At 39.1% G+C, this 18,929-nt stretch overlaps 3 protein-coding genes and 1 long non-coding RNA gene across 4 annotated transcripts; 2 read left to right on the forward strand and 2 right to left on the reverse strand.

Moving 5' to 3' along the window:
• Positions 1 to 62: 62 nt before the first annotated feature.
• On the forward strand, positions 63 to 2,543 carry LOC135347874 (P-selectin-like). The gene is made up of 5 exons (XM_064545981.1): positions 63 to 677; positions 728 to 928; positions 979 to 1,161; positions 1,266 to 1,628; positions 1,697 to 2,543. Exons 1-5 carry the CDS (start codon positions 395 to 397, stop codon positions 2,419 to 2,421), a joined length of 1,755 nt encoding a protein of 584 aa, XP_064402051.1. The 5' UTR covers positions 63 to 394; the 3' UTR covers positions 2,422 to 2,543.
• A 2,349-nt stretch (positions 2,544 to 4,892) lies between these two features.
• Positions 4,893 to 7,554, forward strand: LOC135348011 (uncharacterized). The gene is made up of 5 exons (XR_010398603.1): positions 4,893 to 5,246; positions 5,290 to 5,503; positions 5,558 to 5,740; positions 5,854 to 6,222; positions 6,287 to 7,554. It is a non-coding gene; the product is annotated as an uncharacterized LOC135348011 (long non-coding RNA).
• Positions 7,555 to 8,447: 893 nt separating this feature from the next.
• On the reverse strand, positions 8,448 to 12,678 carry LOC135347811 (uncharacterized). The gene is made up of 2 exons (XM_064545875.1): positions 12,548 to 12,678; positions 8,448 to 11,921 (listed from the first exon to the last, which is right to left on the reverse strand). Exons 1-2 carry the CDS (start codon positions 12,586 to 12,588, stop codon positions 8,645 to 8,647), a joined length of 3,318 nt encoding a protein of 1,105 aa, XP_064401945.1. The 5' UTR covers positions 12,589 to 12,678; the 3' UTR covers positions 8,448 to 8,644.
• A 1,532-nt stretch (positions 12,679 to 14,210) lies between these two features.
• Positions 14,211 to 18,370, reverse strand: LOC135347810 (uncharacterized). Its single transcript, XM_064545874.1, has 2 exons — positions 18,287 to 18,370; positions 14,211 to 17,600 (listed from the first exon to the last, which is right to left on the reverse strand). The coding sequence occupies exons 1-2, from the start codon at positions 18,328 to 18,330 to the stop codon at positions 14,306 to 14,308; spliced, it is 3,339 nt and encodes a 1,112-aa protein (XP_064401944.1). The 5' UTR covers positions 18,331 to 18,370; the 3' UTR covers positions 14,211 to 14,305.
• Positions 18,371 to 18,929: the final 559 nt, after the last annotated feature.

Below are 18,929 nucleotides of genomic sequence, written 5' to 3' on the forward strand. Positions count from 1 at the left end.
ATACAGTAAACACATAATTGCATTCTGCTATGTAGATTTAGTGGGAATGGATTAATACACAACTCAAGAGAGAGAGCACCGTCTGATTATATAGACTACATCTCTATAGTTACGTATCTCTAACAAAAGTCACAGTTATTAAATTCTACATAATTATGCATGTGTGTATATGTATGATGTGATTGAATAAAGGCAACCACTATATAAAGTACATTAAAATAACAGTTTATATAGAATCTACATACTGATGGCTCCATAACAATCTCAAAGTAACAAATACTCATTACATGCATAAATAGGTGGCAGTGATGATTGTGTGCAACTCTCAGTATCTGCTTTTCTTAATTCGTATACAACATTAACTTGACTTCGCTCATAATTATTGCAAGGAAATATGAAAGGAAACCAATCATATGGAGTATCACCAAATAAAGGTAGAAATGAACAACGTGCACAAGAAGGCATTTATGATGAAGTCGAGATGCCAGAGCTTCACACGTATAAGAAGACATCTAAAAGTGAACATGTACAAAGCTCTCGCCAAGAAAAATGGCACTGTGGACACAATGTGCTTTGGGGGATAATGGCAACTATCGTGGTGGTGCTGATTGCCATTCTTGCATCCATTACTCTGATTGTAGCATCAATGGACTTTCAAGCCCTCAGGGACTTTCAAGGTAAGTCATTTGGAGTAAAATGAATGGATGTAATTGATGCAGTGCTGCAGTTGCATGCCCCGAGCTACATGAAGTCGAGAATGGATCAACCACTATCACTCCTGGTCTAGTACATCGTGGGATTGGATCAAAAGTGGATTACTCGTGCGACCAAGGCTATGTTCTTGTCGGAATTGCCACAAGGCATTGTGTTTACCGATACTACACGGAAATGTTAGGATTTTGGAATGGCAGTGCTCCGTCCTGTCGAGGTAAGGTGCTTGTCATTATTATATATATATCCCAACACAAAATTATACAGTACGATGCCCACTACTGGACCCAGTGGATCATGGAAGCATGATCCTTAGCTCAAGGAACATTGCCCCTGTGATTGCAACGTACTCTTGTCAGAATGGTTATCTCCTCATCGGCCCTAAGCAGAGAGAATGTGTATACTCCAGTGGCAAGGAAATTGGACAATGGAGTGGAATCATGCCATCATGTAAGTTTACAGTCGGTGTTGCAACCATCATTGGATGCTGCATGTGCATGAATGCATAGTTTATGGTGTTGATGCATATGCATGCAGTCACTCCATTCATATAGGTCGGATTGGGAGCTTAATTGACTGCAACCAGTCAAATTGCAGGCTCACGACTGTTGATTGCCGCTATCGTCAAGGTTACTGTAGCATTAGCTGCAATAGTTCAATGCCTTTTTCCTGTCACCAGGCATCTTTTGATTGTCCACAGAGAGGAAGTGGTTGCTACATAAACTGTACGAGTGAATATCAATATGAATGTCTCGGGACTAATACACTATGTGGAGAAAGTGGTGACTGCATTGTCGATTGCCTTGGTCGCTATTCTTGCCAATACTCCAACTTTTCCTGTTCTATAAATGGACAGTCTAGAATGAACTGTGCTGGTCAGCAAGCATGTCAATATTCACGATTTACTTGCTCTGAAGGTAAGCAAGCACTAGTTATCTTTACATGTTATGTGACTGTGATGTAATCTAGGTAAAAATATACACAGGTTATTCTGGAAAGAGCAGCCTAGTACACTGTAGTGGTTCATCTTCATGTAATAGTGCTACTTTGAGTAACACTCAACAAATAAAGTGCAGTGGCTCTTCGTCATGTTACTATGCCAGTTTGAGTAACGCTCACCAACTGGAGTGCAGTGGCTTTTTTTCATGTTACTATGCCGGTTTGCTAAATGCTGAAGAATTGCTAAATTGCAGTGGATCATCATCATGCCAAAGTGTGAATAACATTTCTACAGAACAACTACATTGCAGCGGTAATTCCGCTTGTATTAACAGCAGAGGAGATCTGAGTGCTACTTCAATGAACTGCAGTGGATCATCATCATGCAGAAGCTCAACGTTCGAAATTGGCCAGGTGAATTGCAATGGGGCATCATCATGTTCATCAAGTACAATAAACTGTCCTTCAAATAGCATGGCATGCGATGTGAGCTGTTCTGGTATCAACTCATGTCAATCTTTAAACATTTATTGCCCTAACGACGCAGACTGCAATGTACATTGCAACAACAGAGGATCATGTAACAATGCTCGCATATATTGTCCAACTGGAAACTACTTCTGCAATATACATTGTTCTAATCCACTGTCCTGTGCGAGCTTGCAAATCACCAACTCACAAAACGTCAACCTACGTTGCTGTGGAGATCGGTCATGTGTTGGGGCAAACGTGTCACCAACGAGCACAACGAACTGTATATACACTATATAAATACCACGTAGGTTATTAGATACCGGACTGAAACTGAAACAATAGTTGTAGAGGTATTCGTTATATATAGAACATATAGATCTATCATCATTGATTTTCGTGACTGTGTTACGGAACATAAATGTGACACCCACTTTTATTTGATTAAGTAGATGAACCAACAGCTTATCATGACTCATGAGATGCTATAATTGATTGAGTAAGGTGTGGCTAATATGAGACTAGTATCGATACCGTATAGCGCTTTATTTTGCTGAAGAGCTAATAAACTAAACATTTTGCGGATTGTAGTTTTGAGGATAGAGGTTCAAATAAGCACATCCGTACAGTACAGAGGCGGAAATAAACAATGATTCGAGGCGCTAAAATATCGAGGTTCCAGGTTATCCCGCTCATACATTTTACTAAGCCTCTTCTCTCGACAGCAGACAAATCGCCGATTGCACAATATCTCATTTCTATCTGGTGATGCAAAACGGTTTTACGCCATGGTGATACCACCACTTTGTAGTGGTTACATTCTCAGTATACTAGGACACTCCTCTGACCTTGGGAGAGCAGGTGTTTTTTTTTTAACCAACGATTAGGGCTTGATAAATTATAATTGGAATAATTTAGGGCGAATTAGGAGCCCATTTTTGGTAAAGATCATTACATTAGATTTTGCATAATGACGTGCTCATGGCAAAAATGGCTAAAGGTAATGCGTCTTAATTTTGTCTGTGTCACATCTCGTAGGCACAAATAAACAGGCACAAGTAAACAGGGCCTATCTTACGCCCGGAAAGCTATGGTCTATTTGAAAGATGATAAAAACAATAGACTAGTCTAGCTAAATTAACACACCGCCCCTTCAAAAGAAAGTACACTCGCTCCAAGAAGAAGGGAACAATTCCAGTCACTATTAGAAAAATAGCGGTAGATCATTCTCTATGAGAACAAAACCTGAAATGCGAAATTTCTCATACAAATTTCAAAAAGGCTAGTATAGCATTGTATCAATAATTTTAGGTGAGCATATGAAACTCCTAGGCACGTGACAGCAGGCTAGCTAGTACCATCAATATGAGTATAGGAAATGTATATAGGCATAACTCGGTCCGAGCATGTGCATGCATAAAGTGTAGTCATACAATTGCAGGTTTGTATTCTGAGATTCTGAAACAGAGCAGCACATGCACCTGCAAAGGGATTGCGGGGGTGGGGGCAATGAGTACATGACAAATAATATTGTTTAGGTTATGCGAAAGAAAACAGCTAGACTGTCTATATTAAAACCAAATGATTATTACACGAGCAGATAGTAGTCAAAACATTTGCGACATCCGAGAGTACTACTGTAGTTTTCCTTACATTTTCCACAGTCCACGGTTCATTGAGTCCACACAACGCTGGCTAAAATTATGCTCGGTGATAATTAAATCGTCAAATATGCGAACAATAATAATTATGGGTCCTATAGTGGGGACTTGTTGCCCATGCACCTTTTGCTCACCCAACCCAACAGGAGATGTCTCATGTAATCAATCACGCATGTGAAGTTCACAAATAAAATCACCCAGTATACTAATAAACCATAATATAATTATCGCATCTTCTCACAATAGAGATGAATATAAATAATCACATTCTACCATCTCACTGTCTTGTATATCCAAACGTAGGGAATTTCTTCCTCTTTGTGAATAATGTGAAATTCTGTTGCTTACCTACTATAGCTTTCCATTGAGGCAGTATACCCAAACTTTCCCGAATTTGTATATCACTAAGTTTACAGTGTTTAAATGAACAGCATACATAATAAGAGTACAAAAAGAAACTATTATAATTATTCAAAGAGGTCCACAATTGCTTATAGGCTGCCACCAGCTTTTAACTAAAATGACATCTGTATAATTATATTCATCTTACAATTAATGTGCACTTATAATAAATGCTTTACCATGCACAGTATAGCCTCGGATATAAATAGTTTACTTTCACTATCGATATTGCAATGAAGTGCATCTGTTTTGGCTAATTTAATGCCCAATAGTGGGGTAAATTTAATATGGTGAAGGAACTGAACTGTACCATCTGCCAAGAAAACAGTGTTTCAGAATGTGCAAACAAACAACATGTGGTATAGGACATGCACGGCATACAGTAATAGTCAGAGTACATACATATACGGATGCGAGAATATAACTCTGTCTGGTATTACATAATTATAGCATCATCTAGACTATAATAATGTATAATTAGAAAGTGCATGAAATAACATTAATTTTATGTAGTCATTGCGACTCTCCACTCCCTCTAACGTCATGGAAATGTTAGCAAATTACATAGCTATATTTAAAACCTCATTAGACATATAACGTCAGGACTCCCAACCCCCTTCCTCCAAATGTGCTGAGATTATAAACACACTCTTAATTATGGACATGGAGGTGTGTTCTTCTTATAGCTATTATAAAAAGTGCATGACAATGATTTAATTAGTGCAGTTTCAAGATCAGTTTTTTCTTATGCACTTAATTGACTTGACTAACAGCTAAAAGACATGAAACGAAACCATGGTTTCAAAACAGATCAAGGCACAAATGATCAGAGCCGGCAACAAGAAATATATGAAGAAATCGACATGCCGGAGCTTCACACGTATGAGAAGACACCTAAAAGTGAACATGGAATTGTGCAAAACTCTCGGGAGCAACAATGCAAATTTTGCTACCGAATGTTTTGGGGGATTATGGCAACTATTGTGGTAATTATTGCCATTCTTGCATCTATTACTCTGATTATAGCATCAGTGGACTTTCAAGCCTTCAAGGAATTTCAAGGTAAGTCACATCTTAAGTAAAGAAAAAAATAATGTTATTGCAGTTGCATGCCCGGAGCTACCTGAATTCGAGAATAGATCAATCACTATCACTCCTGGGCTAGTACATCGTGGGATTGGATCTACAGTGAATTATTCATGCAACCAAGGCTATTTCTTCGTGGGAATAGCCACAAGGCATTGTGTTTATTACCAAGATTACTACACTTCACAGGGAGTAGATTTAGGTTTGTGGAACAGGAGCTCCAACTTGTAGAGGTAAGATTACGCAAGTGTAATTATCTTGGTGCTATTAACCTTAATTATTTATAGTGCAATGCCCAACACTTGACTCAGTGGATCATGGAAGTGTGATCCTCAGCTCAAGGAACATTGCCCCTGTGATTGCAACGTACTCTTGTCAGAATGGTTATCTCCTTATCGGCCCTAAGCAGAGAGAATGTGTATACTCCAGTGGTGAGGAAATTGGACAATGGAGTGGAATCATGACATCATGTAAGTTTAGGCAGTAATCTGTGATGTTGCAACAAGCATTGATTCAATGAGAATACTGCATGTGAACATATAATTACAGTACAAAATAACCATAATTATGTTCATATATATAGGTGAGATTGGGAGCTTAATTGATTGCAACCAGAAAAATTGTAAACTCACGACTGTTGATTGCCGCTATCGTCAAGGTTACTGTAGCATTAGCTGCAATAGTTCAATGCCTTTTGCCTGTCACCAAGCATCTTTTGATTGTCCACAGAGAGGATTCCGAAGTGGTTGCTACATAAACTGTGCAAGTAAATATCAATATGAATGTCTTGGGACTAATACACTATGTGGAGAAAGTGGTGACTGCATTGTCGTTTGCCTTGGTCACTCTTCTTGCCAATACTCCAACGTTTCCTGTTCAAGAAATGGACAGTCTAGAATTAACTGTGCTGGCCAGCAAACGTGTCAATATTCACAATTCACTTGCTCTGAAGGTAAGCATGCATGAGCTCTCTTTACATGTCATGTGAGTGATGTAATCCAGATATATATACACAGGTTATTCTGGAAGGAGCAGCCTAGTACACTGTCGTGGTTCATCTTCATGTAATAGTGCTACTTTGAGTAACGCTCAGCATGTGGAGTGTAGAGGTTACTTTTCATGTAATAGTGCTACTTTGAGTAACGCTCAGCATTTGGAGTGTAGAGGTTCATCTTCATGTAATAGTGCTACTTTGAGTAACGCTCAGCATTTGGAGTGTAGAGGTTCATCTTCATGTAATAGTGCAACTTTGAGTAACGCTCAGCATTTGGAGTGTAGAGGTTCATCTTCATGTAATAGTGCTACTTTGAGTAACGCTCACCAACTGGAATGCAGTGGCTCTTCGTCATGTTACGCAGCCAGGTTGCTCAATGCTGAAGAATTGCTAAATTGTAGTGGATCATCATCATGCCAAAGTGTGAATAACATTTCTACAGAACAACTACATTGTAGCGGTAATTCTGCTTGTAGTTACAGCAGAAGAGCACTGAGTGCTACTTCAATGAACTGCAGTGGATCATCATCATGCAGAAGCTCAACCTTCGAAATTGGCCAGGTGAATTGCAATGGGGCATCATCATGTTCATCAGGTACAATAAACTGTCCTTCGAGTAGCATGTCATGTGATGTGAGCTGTTCTGGTCTCTACTCATGTAATTCTTTAACAATTAATTGCGCTAACAACGCAGACTGCAATGTACATTGCAACAGCAGAGGATCATGTAGTTATGCTCGCATATATTGTCCAACTGGAAATTACCTCTGCAATATACATTGTGCTAATCCACTGTCTTGTGTGAGCTTGCAAATCACCAGCACACGTATATATAAAGTCAACCTACGTTGCTGTGGAGATCGGTCATGTGTTGGGACAAACGTGTCACCAACGAGCACAACGAACTGTATATACACTGTATAAATACCACATAGGTTATTAGACACCGGACTGAAACTAAAAAACTATGATATTTGATTAAATAGTATGTAGTTAACATATAGATCTATCATTCATTGATTTTCATGACTCAGTGTTAGTGATACCCACTAAATTAAGTAGATGCATTGCTGGCATTCACCAACAGCTTATCATGAGATACATTTATATCATTGAACAGGTGGAAGTGTATATAGTCATACAATTGAGCAGCAAGTTTTTTAAGGTTTTGGATCATCCAAAATAGAGGAACACATGCACCGGCAAAGGGATAGCGGGGGGGCCCAACAAGTACACGGCTTGTTTATGCAAAGCCTTCTGTGATGGTGATGCGAAAAAAGACAGTACAAACATAGTCCCTCAAATATTATGAGCAAGCAGATAGTAGTCCGTCGGAACATTCGAGACATTGATTAGATCCGAGAGTGCTGCTGTATAGATTTCCTTGCATTGTCCACAGCCCACCCAATCAATGAGTCCACACAACACAACACAAGGCTACTTGGTGATATTTAAATCGCCCAACTTTCAATCGAACAATAATAATTATGTGAGTCTTATAGTGGAGACTTGTTGCCCATGCACCTTTGCTCACCCGACCTAAGAGTGTTAATAATACCAGACTCTGCTTGACACTGCACACCAGCCAAATCAACAAACAAATCACGACCGTAACGGAAACCCATAAAACTATTATGTTTACAAGAAGAAGCTGTTTCCCCTTGTATAATTATGCCACCATAATTATATGGCAGCATGCATCATTTCCTGTGAAAGTGTATTTCAAGAATTACATGATTGGTCAACCGTAGTGAGTTGACAATTCCCTTTGTAGTTGGTATTGTGATATTGATAATCGTATTGGTCTGTCAAATGGTTCGAGCAGATCCTAGAATCTAAAGTATTTTCCTCTGAAAACTACTTCCCCTCCTCGAGTGAGGTGTCATGCCCACAACAAATTTCTGTTCACTCGCTCGCCCGCCTCCTTATTGTCAAAGCAAATACTGCTAATTTTAGTCTGAGATGAACATTGAAGACACATCCTTAAATACTAAGGCCGCTGATGCAGTTGGAGCTCTGTTCTCTTAGATTATGGTATGTGAGAAATAAAGGTCAATATTATTAATGACGTGTGTTATAGGGCAAATGTGTCACCACTGAGCAAACTGTTACCACTTATGTATAATTATATACATAATTATTATCAGACAGTTAGCTAGCATGAACTGAACAAAAGAAACTAATAGATATAGCTTAACAAACATTTTTATAATTATTATGTATCTATAACATGTGTGTAAGAATTTTCTATTCGAAATTCTGCACGGTTATGGTATCAATAAATTATTTCCCATCATCATTAACCAATAAAAACATAGGTTAAATAACTGTCGTGTCGATCAGCCAGTATAATGTGATTTGTAAAATAAGACTGCCTGTCTTAATTCTGCCAATCATAGTCAAAAATGGGTCCACAAGTTTGCTGAGGCTGCCCAGGTAGGGAAGAAGGCATTTCCATTGACATCAGCTTCTTGGCTTGGATTTGCATGCTTGACATAATAGGAATAGAGTCTTTAATAGCATCTGGTTGTCCATCGAAAGCTGCTTGAAGTGACCTTAATAGAGATCGATACACGTCGTGAAAAGTTTTTGCTTCTTGGTATAAATGAGAATTTTTGAGGATATTCTTTGATGACGGGTTGTCTTGCATCGGCCATACGCCTTCAGGTGTAAACTCAATCTCAGCACCTCGGAAATCATAAAAGTACTGCTCGTGATCATGCAATACTCGTAGGTGATGTTTGCATGCCAGCATTTCAAATTTGAAGAAATGAGCAAGTTCGGAACTCTTTAAATAAGTAGGGTCTCTCTGTTCAGTTCCTTCCCCCTCCTCGATTATCACGTTAATAGCTTCAATCGCATCTTCAATGCTGCTCACAGTTCTGAGTTTAATACCATCTTCATGCGCTGTCCAAGGCCAGGTCATTTGCTTGGCATCTTTGTCAAAGAAAGTGTCTCTTTCTTCCTCATACAGTTCAATCATGCACTGTTTAATGTTCTTATAAAATGTTCCAATTGTAAGCATATGAGACTTTACTTCTTTCTCCTTGTTAGATAAAGTATCTTCGTAAACAAGTTCATTTGGGAATTCTATCATCATGAACACATCAGCAATATATTTGGGAGATGCTTTCTGTAGTGTTACATTGAGACCAGGTAACACTCCTCCCGGTATCTTCCCAGGGTAAGATGGGGCAGCCTGTGCACTGTCTATTACTGGCCGTCCACCGATAGCAATGAGCAGGTTGGCCGCTTGTACCATGTGAAGCATTTCTTGCATTACAACTGAGCGTATGATTTCGTATGCCTCTTGATTGTACCCGTCCTTGATAGAGTAGAGAGCAGTTAAGTATGGAGGAATAGTGGAAAATTCCAATTGTAGAGCTGTTTGTAAGTTCTCTTTCAGCTGTCTTTTTGAGCAGTGAGAGCTTGTGTACCAACTAGGAAGAGAATTGCTATCGTCATTAGATAGTTTTAGAACTGTGGAAAGCAGAGCTTCAATATACGAATCTGTTAAATGATCTCGATTCTTTAACACATCAATGGTACGTCTAATGAACAAATCATTTTTGCATTCTTTGCAATCACTGAGAGTTTGGGTATGTGATTGTGCTGTGACCATGGCAACTTTAGAAAAGGATTGTGCTATTTCTGATTCTGCAAGCGTTGGCAGTGAATCTCCTAAACCATCCAAAAGCATGGCTACATACTCGTTTTTAGGGTAACTCTTGATCCAAGACAGCGATTTCTCTATCACCAGTCTTGTATTGTCCTTTCTCAACTTCTCACGATAAAATAAATAGGATCTATTGCAGAAACTGCTTGCTTCATATTGCTTCTCAATCATAGTATCCCAATTTAGAGGGTGGTCTTCAGTTCTCAACCATTCTTTGATCATTTCTTTTTTTGTTGGTGAGAGATCTCTAGACGCTGGCATGTAGCCTGGGTGGTTGATATCCATAGACATTGAGAAAAGAATCATATCGATATTTCGTGGTCTTGTTACAGCTTCATAATCGCCGAGTTTCAGAACGCTACTCATTGCTGGATACAGTTTCTGGTACTGAAAAAATATTGGCTTTACATGCGTGTCCCAGAAATATGGTTTCTTGTATTTCATATGGCTCCACACAAGGAATGACAATGTGTTTCCTACATTTACTGAACACTGCTGGCTACAATTCATCTTCTCACATTGCTCACAAATACAGTAGTTAAATACGAACACCTGGCCGTCAGTATCTTTTCTTGGAGTTCCAACATCGCCTGCTACGAAATAAAATACGGCAATACCATCTTCACCTGTTGTCTGTGTGCGGGTATACTCAAGGTCAGAGTTTGTAGCATCGCCATTGGGGCTAACGTCACAGAGGGATAGGGACAGCTTCTCACTCGGCTGAACGCCATAGTGTCTCACTTTTATTCTAGCTTCAGCAGAGTCTCCTTTTTCGAGCCTGTAATTTGTATAGTCCATTGGGGCTACTAAGTACAGATCCTCACGGAGAATAATATAAACACAGTTTGAAGTGGACAAAGTGTTATTGCTTTTATCGCAGATTGTGTATCGATCACCTTGCTTCAAAGTATTTTCAATAGGCTCTGCCTTAAAAAACACTGCAACAACTTTCCGTTTTTGAATAAACTTCAATTGCTGATCAGTAAGTTCAAAATCTTGAATGCCCGATGTCATTTTGTACCAGTCTTTTTCCATGTAAGGAAGCTCACCAACAAGTTCAACTGTAACTTGATCATCCACAAGAATACATACAAACAGTCGGTAGAGGTGACAAAGTTCTCCGTTGGTATCGATCGGTATAGAGTTGCTAAAATCAATTGCCAATGTTGACCCAAACACATCAAAGTAGGTCGTAGTAGTGAAACTGAAAATAAGTTCACACAATGGGCTCCAAGATGGAACAGGTAAAGGAAAATTATTAATGGCCTTCATAACTCTGTTCTCGGGAAATGATAAGGACTCACCAGCTGACGAAATACCGATACTGCCAACTATTTTGCCGTAGAGAAACCAAGGCTCTTCTGGTATCTTGTTGTAATTATATAGTGTTAACATTATTGAGAGAGTGTATCCATTTTCCTTGTCCTTGTGTGTGCGTTCTTTCAATGATTTGAGAGCATTGGAAGTCAACTGTTTAGACCATTGAACATTGACAAGTTTTGAAACACTGTGGGCTGCTAGGCATACGGTTTTAGTGTGAGCACATTGCTTATCTGGATCTGTAGAGTTGGCTTGACGAAACCAGACATCCCGCTCGAGTACGGAAGGAACAAAATCTCCAATAAAAGCATCATTGCTTAGCATACTCCAATTTACACCCAACTTCATCCCATAAACACTGGGAGTCATTTCTTGATCTGGATCAAGCGCAGTTAATTTTGGAAGAGAGGACTCGGGATTAATTACGATCGATTCACCAATGATTTCATCTTCAATAGCTAAACCATTTTCTAGTACTACAGAAGTGACTTTGCAGTCTATCAGTGTAAAAGCGTTTGTCCCTCCTGGGTTAAATTTTTCCACAATTTCTCCTTCTTTTTTGTTTGTTGGTCCATTGTTCAAAGTGGCTATATCTGCTCTGAATCGACCCAAAAAGTTAATCCTTGGTTTTTCTAAGAAGGATGCACTTGCTAGTTGAAACCTGTAATTTAAGCATAACAAAGATGAGTATTTGCCAGGCTTCTGTGTGACCATGGTCTATATATTAGTGGCTTCTCTCTATGCATGCAGACATTATACTAAGAAACAGATGTACCATCGAATAATTACATCTACCCGGCTTTTCCTGCGGTTGCAATTAAGGCTCCCAAGCTGATGCTCAAAGAATTACCTGGCCAATGGTATACTACAGTATAGACAAATGAAGCAGTCTAAAAAGTGTTGCGATATGTACTGTGTAAAAACCACTGACATTGTGATCATGCATTTGGAGCAGCTCACTCCTGTTAAAGATCTACATACATTATATTTTGCTTACAAGTTAAAGCAACAGCTTGAAGCTATTAACTTTCCATGTCTTCCTTCACTAGATGTGGTCAGTCATTAGCATGTACTATACACTATTGCTGAAATAAATCCTGCTTTGAGGCAACACAACTTTCTTCTTTCGAGCGATTAGCCACTAGCCTAATCTACTGTCCATATCGCATTTGCATGTGAGGTGTAGATTTATAATAGATCATAACTACAGAAGACTCAGTGTATAACAGATATAGTTTCTAGCTATTGATACCTCCAAAGCCACAATCATTAGCAATAATAACTTACCAGATAATGAATAAATAGAGCCAGGGAGTGCTTGTCTTCATAGTGCACCTCGAACATCAAGCATGCAAAAGGCAACAGTAGCTAGTCCAGTGAACGTGATGCGCATGCACAATAAGATTACAATCACAGCAACCGTACGTTCTGGCAAGCTAAAAGACGGAATAAGGACAAAGGGTCAGAGAGATCGAGCGGGGAGTCTTCACACCCCTAGTCCTCTCAACCTGGGGAGGAATGGGCAAGGAAGCAGCAACCTTCTACAATAGGCTCGCTGACATGATAGCATCAAAGGAGACAGAAACTGAATCCCCCCTATACCCAGCTGTAATGGGATGGCTTAGATGCAGGGCTGAGGCTATCATTTGTATCCATTCGCTCCTCAATCGTGTGCATTCGAGGAAGCCACTCGTCTCTGCATAAACCAGTCTACACGGACAATATCACTCTTGTATCTCAGGAGAGGCGTGTTCCCCCTGAATATGTAATCATGCAATCGAACTATGACACTTTCTTTGTTTATTTCCTCATTTTCAACTTTTGACTGTTTTTATTGTTACAGTAACGCATGTATACAATTATTACGGATTATAAATAATTATTATCACATTGGTTGTTCGCCTATCCGTTATAAAAGCAAAAACTCGGCCTGGGATTGAGGCTAGTAAAATGAAAACACCGCGGGTGCTGATGCCCGCGGTGAAGGTGTCAAAGCTAAAGCTATAGCAATACACATATTATATCATGATGAACATTTTGCATAAATTTTGCTGCATGCACAGAACCAGAATCGCAAAGAGTAGGTATAATGATATCGAATGATTGTTTTATGAACGATCGATGCCAAAAGTCCAAGTCTAAAGAACACGTATAGGTAACAGTATTTTGGAATCCTTCATTTGATTTCAGGGTGTTTTTATACAAACAGCTGTGGTGTGTATACAAATAAAGAGCTCTATAATTATGGTTGTGCAACATTTAAACAAATCGAAGTTAATAGCTTTACTTATACATGTATAGGCCTGTTCATATTATACTCTATACAGAGTTCATAATTATGCATAAGTTGTTCATTTCTACAGTATTAACGTTAACGTTATAATTATATACATCAAATATCTTGAAAGTTGGCATAGTTGTCAAAGGAGTCCAAGTAGACCAGAGTAGCATCAAACAGATCCTTGTAGTTGTCCTGAGGGGAGTGGCACATTGATGCTCATACAAAGTGTGTGGTGGAGCATACATTGTTGTTATGCATGATGAGGAACTGAGTCAATTGATGAAAAAAATTCCCCCTATATACCGTGAGTCGTAGGGGCTGTGTCCCTTGCTTGTTTTCAGCGCTTAGTTTTGAGGACCCCCGAGATATTATATATGCATGGCGTGGATACTTCAAGGCTGCCAAAAACAAATTCCAGCCATTGTTCGAAAAAGGAAAGGGATTTCATGAGGGTATTGGATGTGGCTGGGCGGTTACCAAAGGGGAAAGAAGGAACCAAAAATGGGTCAGTATTGATCATTGTAACCTCCTCACTATCCCGTTTATAGACAGAGATAGGCAAGTGTGTATAGATATGGGGCGAGCATGATGTAATTGGGTATTACATCATGCTCGCCCCAAACATGCATGCTTTGCACTCTTATACTAGACTAGATGTTTTGACCTGGTAACTGTCATGTCTATGCAGATCACATGTGTATAATTCATAGCTAAATTAAAAATTACTGGAGGTATAATCATAGTAAAATTCATGCGCATTCCTCTTATTTCTGCCAATCATAATCAAAAATAGGTCCACAAGTTTGCTTAGGCTCCCCAGGTAAGGAAGAAGGCATTTCCATTGCCATCAGCTTCTTGGCTTGGATTTGCATGCTTGACATAATAGGAACAGACTCTTTAATAGCATCTGATCGCCCATTGAAAGCTGCTTGAAGTAACCTTAATAGAGATCGATACAAGTCATGAAATATTTTTGCTTCATGGTATACGTGAGAATTTTTGGGGATATTCTTTGATGACGGGTTGTCTTGCATCGGCCATATGCCTTCAGGTGTAAACTCAATCTCAGCACCTTGGAAATCGTAAAAGTACTGCCCGTCATCATGCAATATTCGTAGGTGATGCTTGCATGCCAGCATTTCAAATTTAAAGAAATGAGCAAGTTCAGAACTCTTTAAATAAGTAGGGTCTCTCTGTTCAGTTCCTTCCCCCTCCTCGATTATCACGTTAATGGCTTCAATCGCATCTTCAATGCTGCTCACAGTTCTGAGTTTAATACCATCTTCGTGCGCTGTCCAAGGCCAAGTCATTTGCTTGGCATCTTTGTCAAAGAAAGTGTCTCTTTCTTCCTCATACAGTTCAATCATGCACTGTTTAATGTTCTTATAAAATGTTCCAATTGTAAGCATATGAGACTTTACTTCTTTCTCCATGTTAGATAAATCGTTTTCATAAACAAGTTCATTTGGGAATTCTATCATCATGAACACATCAGCAATATACTTCGGAGATGCTTTCTGAAGTGTTACATTGAGACCAGGTAACACTCCTCCCGGTATCTTCCCGGGGTAAGATGGGGCAGCCTGTGCACTGTCTATTACTGGCCGTCCACCGATAGCAATGAGCAGGTTGGCCGCTTGTACCATGTGAAGCATTTCTTGCATTACAACTGAGCGTATGATTTCGTACGCCTCTTGATTGTACCCGTCCTTGATAGAGTAGAGAGCAGTTAAGTATGGAGGAATAGTGGAAAATTCCAATTGTAGAGCTGTTTGTAAGTTCTCCTTTAGCTGTCTTTTTGAGCAGTGAGAGCTTGTGTACCAACTAGGAAAAGAATTGCTATCGTCATTAGATAGTTTTAGAACTGTAGAAAGCAGAGCTTCAATATACGAATCCGTTAAATGATCTCGATTCTTTAACACATCAATAGTACGTTCAATTATGAACAAATCATTTTTGCAATCACTGAGAGTTTGCGTATGTGATTGTGCTGTGACCATGGCAACTCTAGAAAAGGATTGCGCTATCTCTGATTCTGCAAGCGTTGGCAGTGAATCTCCTAAACCATCCAAAAGCATGGCTACATACTCATTTTTAGGGTAACTCTTGATCCAAGACAGCGATTTCTCTATCACCAGTCTTGTATTGTCCTTTCTCAACTTCTCGCGATAAAATAAATAGGATCTATTACAGAAACTGCTTGCTTCATATTGCTTCTCAATCATAGTATCCCAATTTAGAGGGTGGTCTTCAGTTCTCAACCACTCTTTGATCATTTCTTTTTTTGTAGGTGAGAGATCTCTAGACGCTGGCATGTAGCCTGGGTTGTTGATATCCATAGACATTGAGAAAAGAATCATATCGATATTTTGTGGTTTTGTTACAGCTTCATAATCGCCGAGTTTCAGAACGCTACTCATTGCTGGATACAGTTTCTGGTACTGAAGAAAAATTGGTTTTATGTGTGTGTCCCAGAAATATGGTTTCTTGTATTTCATATGGCTCCACACAAGGAATGACAATGTGTTTCCTACATTTACTGAACACTGCTGGCTACAAATCATCTTCTCACATTGCTCACAAATACAATAGTTAAATATGAACACCTGGCCGTCAATATATTTTCTTGGAGTTCCAACATCACCTGCTAAGAAATAAAATACGGCAATACCATCTTCATCTGTTGTCTGTGTGCGGGTGTACTCAAGGTCCGAGTTTGTAGCATCGCCATTGGGGCTAACGTCACAGAGGGATAGGGAGAATTTCTCACTCGGCTGAACGCCATAGTGTCTCACTTTTATTCTAGCTTTAGCAGAGTCTCCTTTTTCAAGCATATAATTTGTATAGTCCATTGGGGTTACTAAGTACGGATCCTCACTGAGAATAATATAAACACAGTTTGAAGTGGACAAAGTGTTATTGTTCTTATCGCAGATTGGGTATTGATCACCTTGCTTCAATTTATATTCAACAGGCTTTGCCTTGAAAAACACTGCAACAACTTTTCGTTTTTGAACAAACTTCAATTGCTGATCAGTAAGTTCAAAATCTTGAATGCCCGATGTCATTTTGTACCAGTCTTTTTCCATGTAAGGAAGCTCACCAACAAGTTCAACTGTAACTTGATCATCCACAAGAAGGCATACAAACAGTCGGTAGAGATGACAAAATTCTCCGTTGGTATCGATCGGTATGGAGTTGCTAAAATCAATTGCCAATGTTGACCCAAACACATCAAAGTAGGTGGTAGCAGCAAAACTGAAAATGAGTTCACACAATGGGCTCCAAGATGGAACAGGTAAAGGAAAATTATTAATGGCCTTCATAACTCTGTTCTCAGGAAATGATAAGGACTCACCAGCTGACGAAATACCGATACTGCCAACTATGCTGCCGTAAAGAAACCAAGGCTCTTTTAATACCTTGTTGTAATTATATAGTGTTAACATTATTGAGAGAGTGTATCCATTTTCTTTGTCCTTGTGTGTGCGTTCTTTCAAAGATTTGAGAGCATTGGAAGTCAACTGTTTAGACCATTGAACATTGACAAGTTGTGAAACGCTGTGTGCTGCTGAGCACTCGATTTTCTTGTAAGCATTCTTGTTAGTACAATACTTATCTGGATCCGTGGAGTTGGCTCGACGAAACCAGTTATCACGTTCGAGTACGGAAGGAACAAAATCTCCAATAAAAGCATTATTGCTTAGCATACTCCAATTTACACCCAACTTCATCCCATAAATACTAGAAGTAAGTTGTTGATCTGGATCAAGCGCAGTTATCTTCGGAAGAGAGGACCCGGGATTAATCACAATCGATTCACCAACGATTTCATCTTCAATAGCTAAACCATTTTCTAGCACTACAGAAGTGACTTTAGAGTCTATCATTGTGAAAGTGTTTGTTCCTCCTGGGTTAAATTTTTCCACAATTTCTCCTCCTTCCATGATGTTCTCATAGTTTGTTGGTCCATTGTTCAAAGTGGCTACATCTGCTCTGAATCGACCCACAAAGTTTATCCTTGGTTTTTCTAAGAAGGATGCACTTGCTAGTTGAAACCTGTAATTTAAGCATAACAAACATGAGTACTTGCCAGGCTTCTGTGTGACCATGCGTGGTCTATATATTAGTGGCTTCTCTCTATGCATGCAGACATGGTCTAACCATATACTAAGAAACAGATGTACTATCGAATAATTACATCTACCCGGCTTTTCCTGCAGTTGCAATTAATGCTGCCAAGCTGATGCTCAAAGAATTACCTGGCCAATGGTATAGTATAGTAATCTTGACAAAGAAAGCAGTCTAAAAAGTGTTGAAACTTTTCTTGACATAATTTAATATACTGTGCAAGAACCACTGACATTGTGCTCGTGCATTTGGAGTAGCTCACTTCTGTTAAAGATTTACTACATACATTGTAGTTTGCTTCCAAGTTAAAGCAGCAGCTTGAAGCTATTAACTTTCCTGCCTTCACTATAGATGTGGTTAGACATTAGCATGACTACTATATACACGTGAATATAAATTGCTGAAAAAAATCATGTTTTGAGGTTCAACACAACTTTCTTCTTTCGAGCGATTAGCCACTAGCCTGATCTATATATATATATTATACTGCTTTGAATGTGAGGTGTAGATCATATAGATCATAACTACAGAATTACGACTCAGAGTTGACTAGTGTATAGTAGATCTAGCTATTGATACCTCCAAAGCTATAATCATTGGCAATAATAACTTACCAGCAAATGAATAAACAGAGCCACCAGTGAGTGCTTGTCTTCATAGTGTACCTCGAACATACTAGTAGCAAAGGCAACAGATGACAGACGTGAACGTGATGCGCATGCGCAATAAGATACATTGGGCCAGACCTTTTCTCAGAGGGGGGAGGGGGAAGAGGAGAAACAAAAACGTTATGAGGCCATGCAAAAGTCGGAAATTGTCAGCTTTACAATTAAAGGCACTAAAAGAAAAGAAAATTATAAATTTGTATGGTTTTTTGGTCATGAATTATGACTAAAATTAATTAGTAAAAATTATGCACTTCTGCTTATTGAGGAAGTTAGGGGTGTGTTTTCAATTAAAATTCTATGAATATCATTATCATCAAATGCCTCAACCTGCTTGCGGAATAATAGCCTGAGAAACTACAAATTGACTTTGCAGGCCAGATGGAACAAAGTTATTGAGTTTTTATGTCTAAATAGTCTGTCTCCATGTTGTTATTTTCTTCTAATTTTTTTCTGCAGACTCCTCCAAGTCTCCATCGCTGTCTCTGCTAAGGAAGTAAGGCCATACCAATGACCATCATGAGAGAATACACTGTGTACTACTGCAACTCTTCTCTCTGTCTCTGCTAAGGAAGTAAGGCCATACCAATGA

This window comes from Halichondria panicea, chromosome 14 (genome assembly GCF_963675165.1).
Source record: "Halichondria panicea chromosome 14, odHalPani1.1, whole genome shotgun sequence".
NCBI lineage: Eukaryota > Metazoa > Porifera > Demospongiae > Suberitida > Halichondriidae > Halichondria > Halichondria panicea.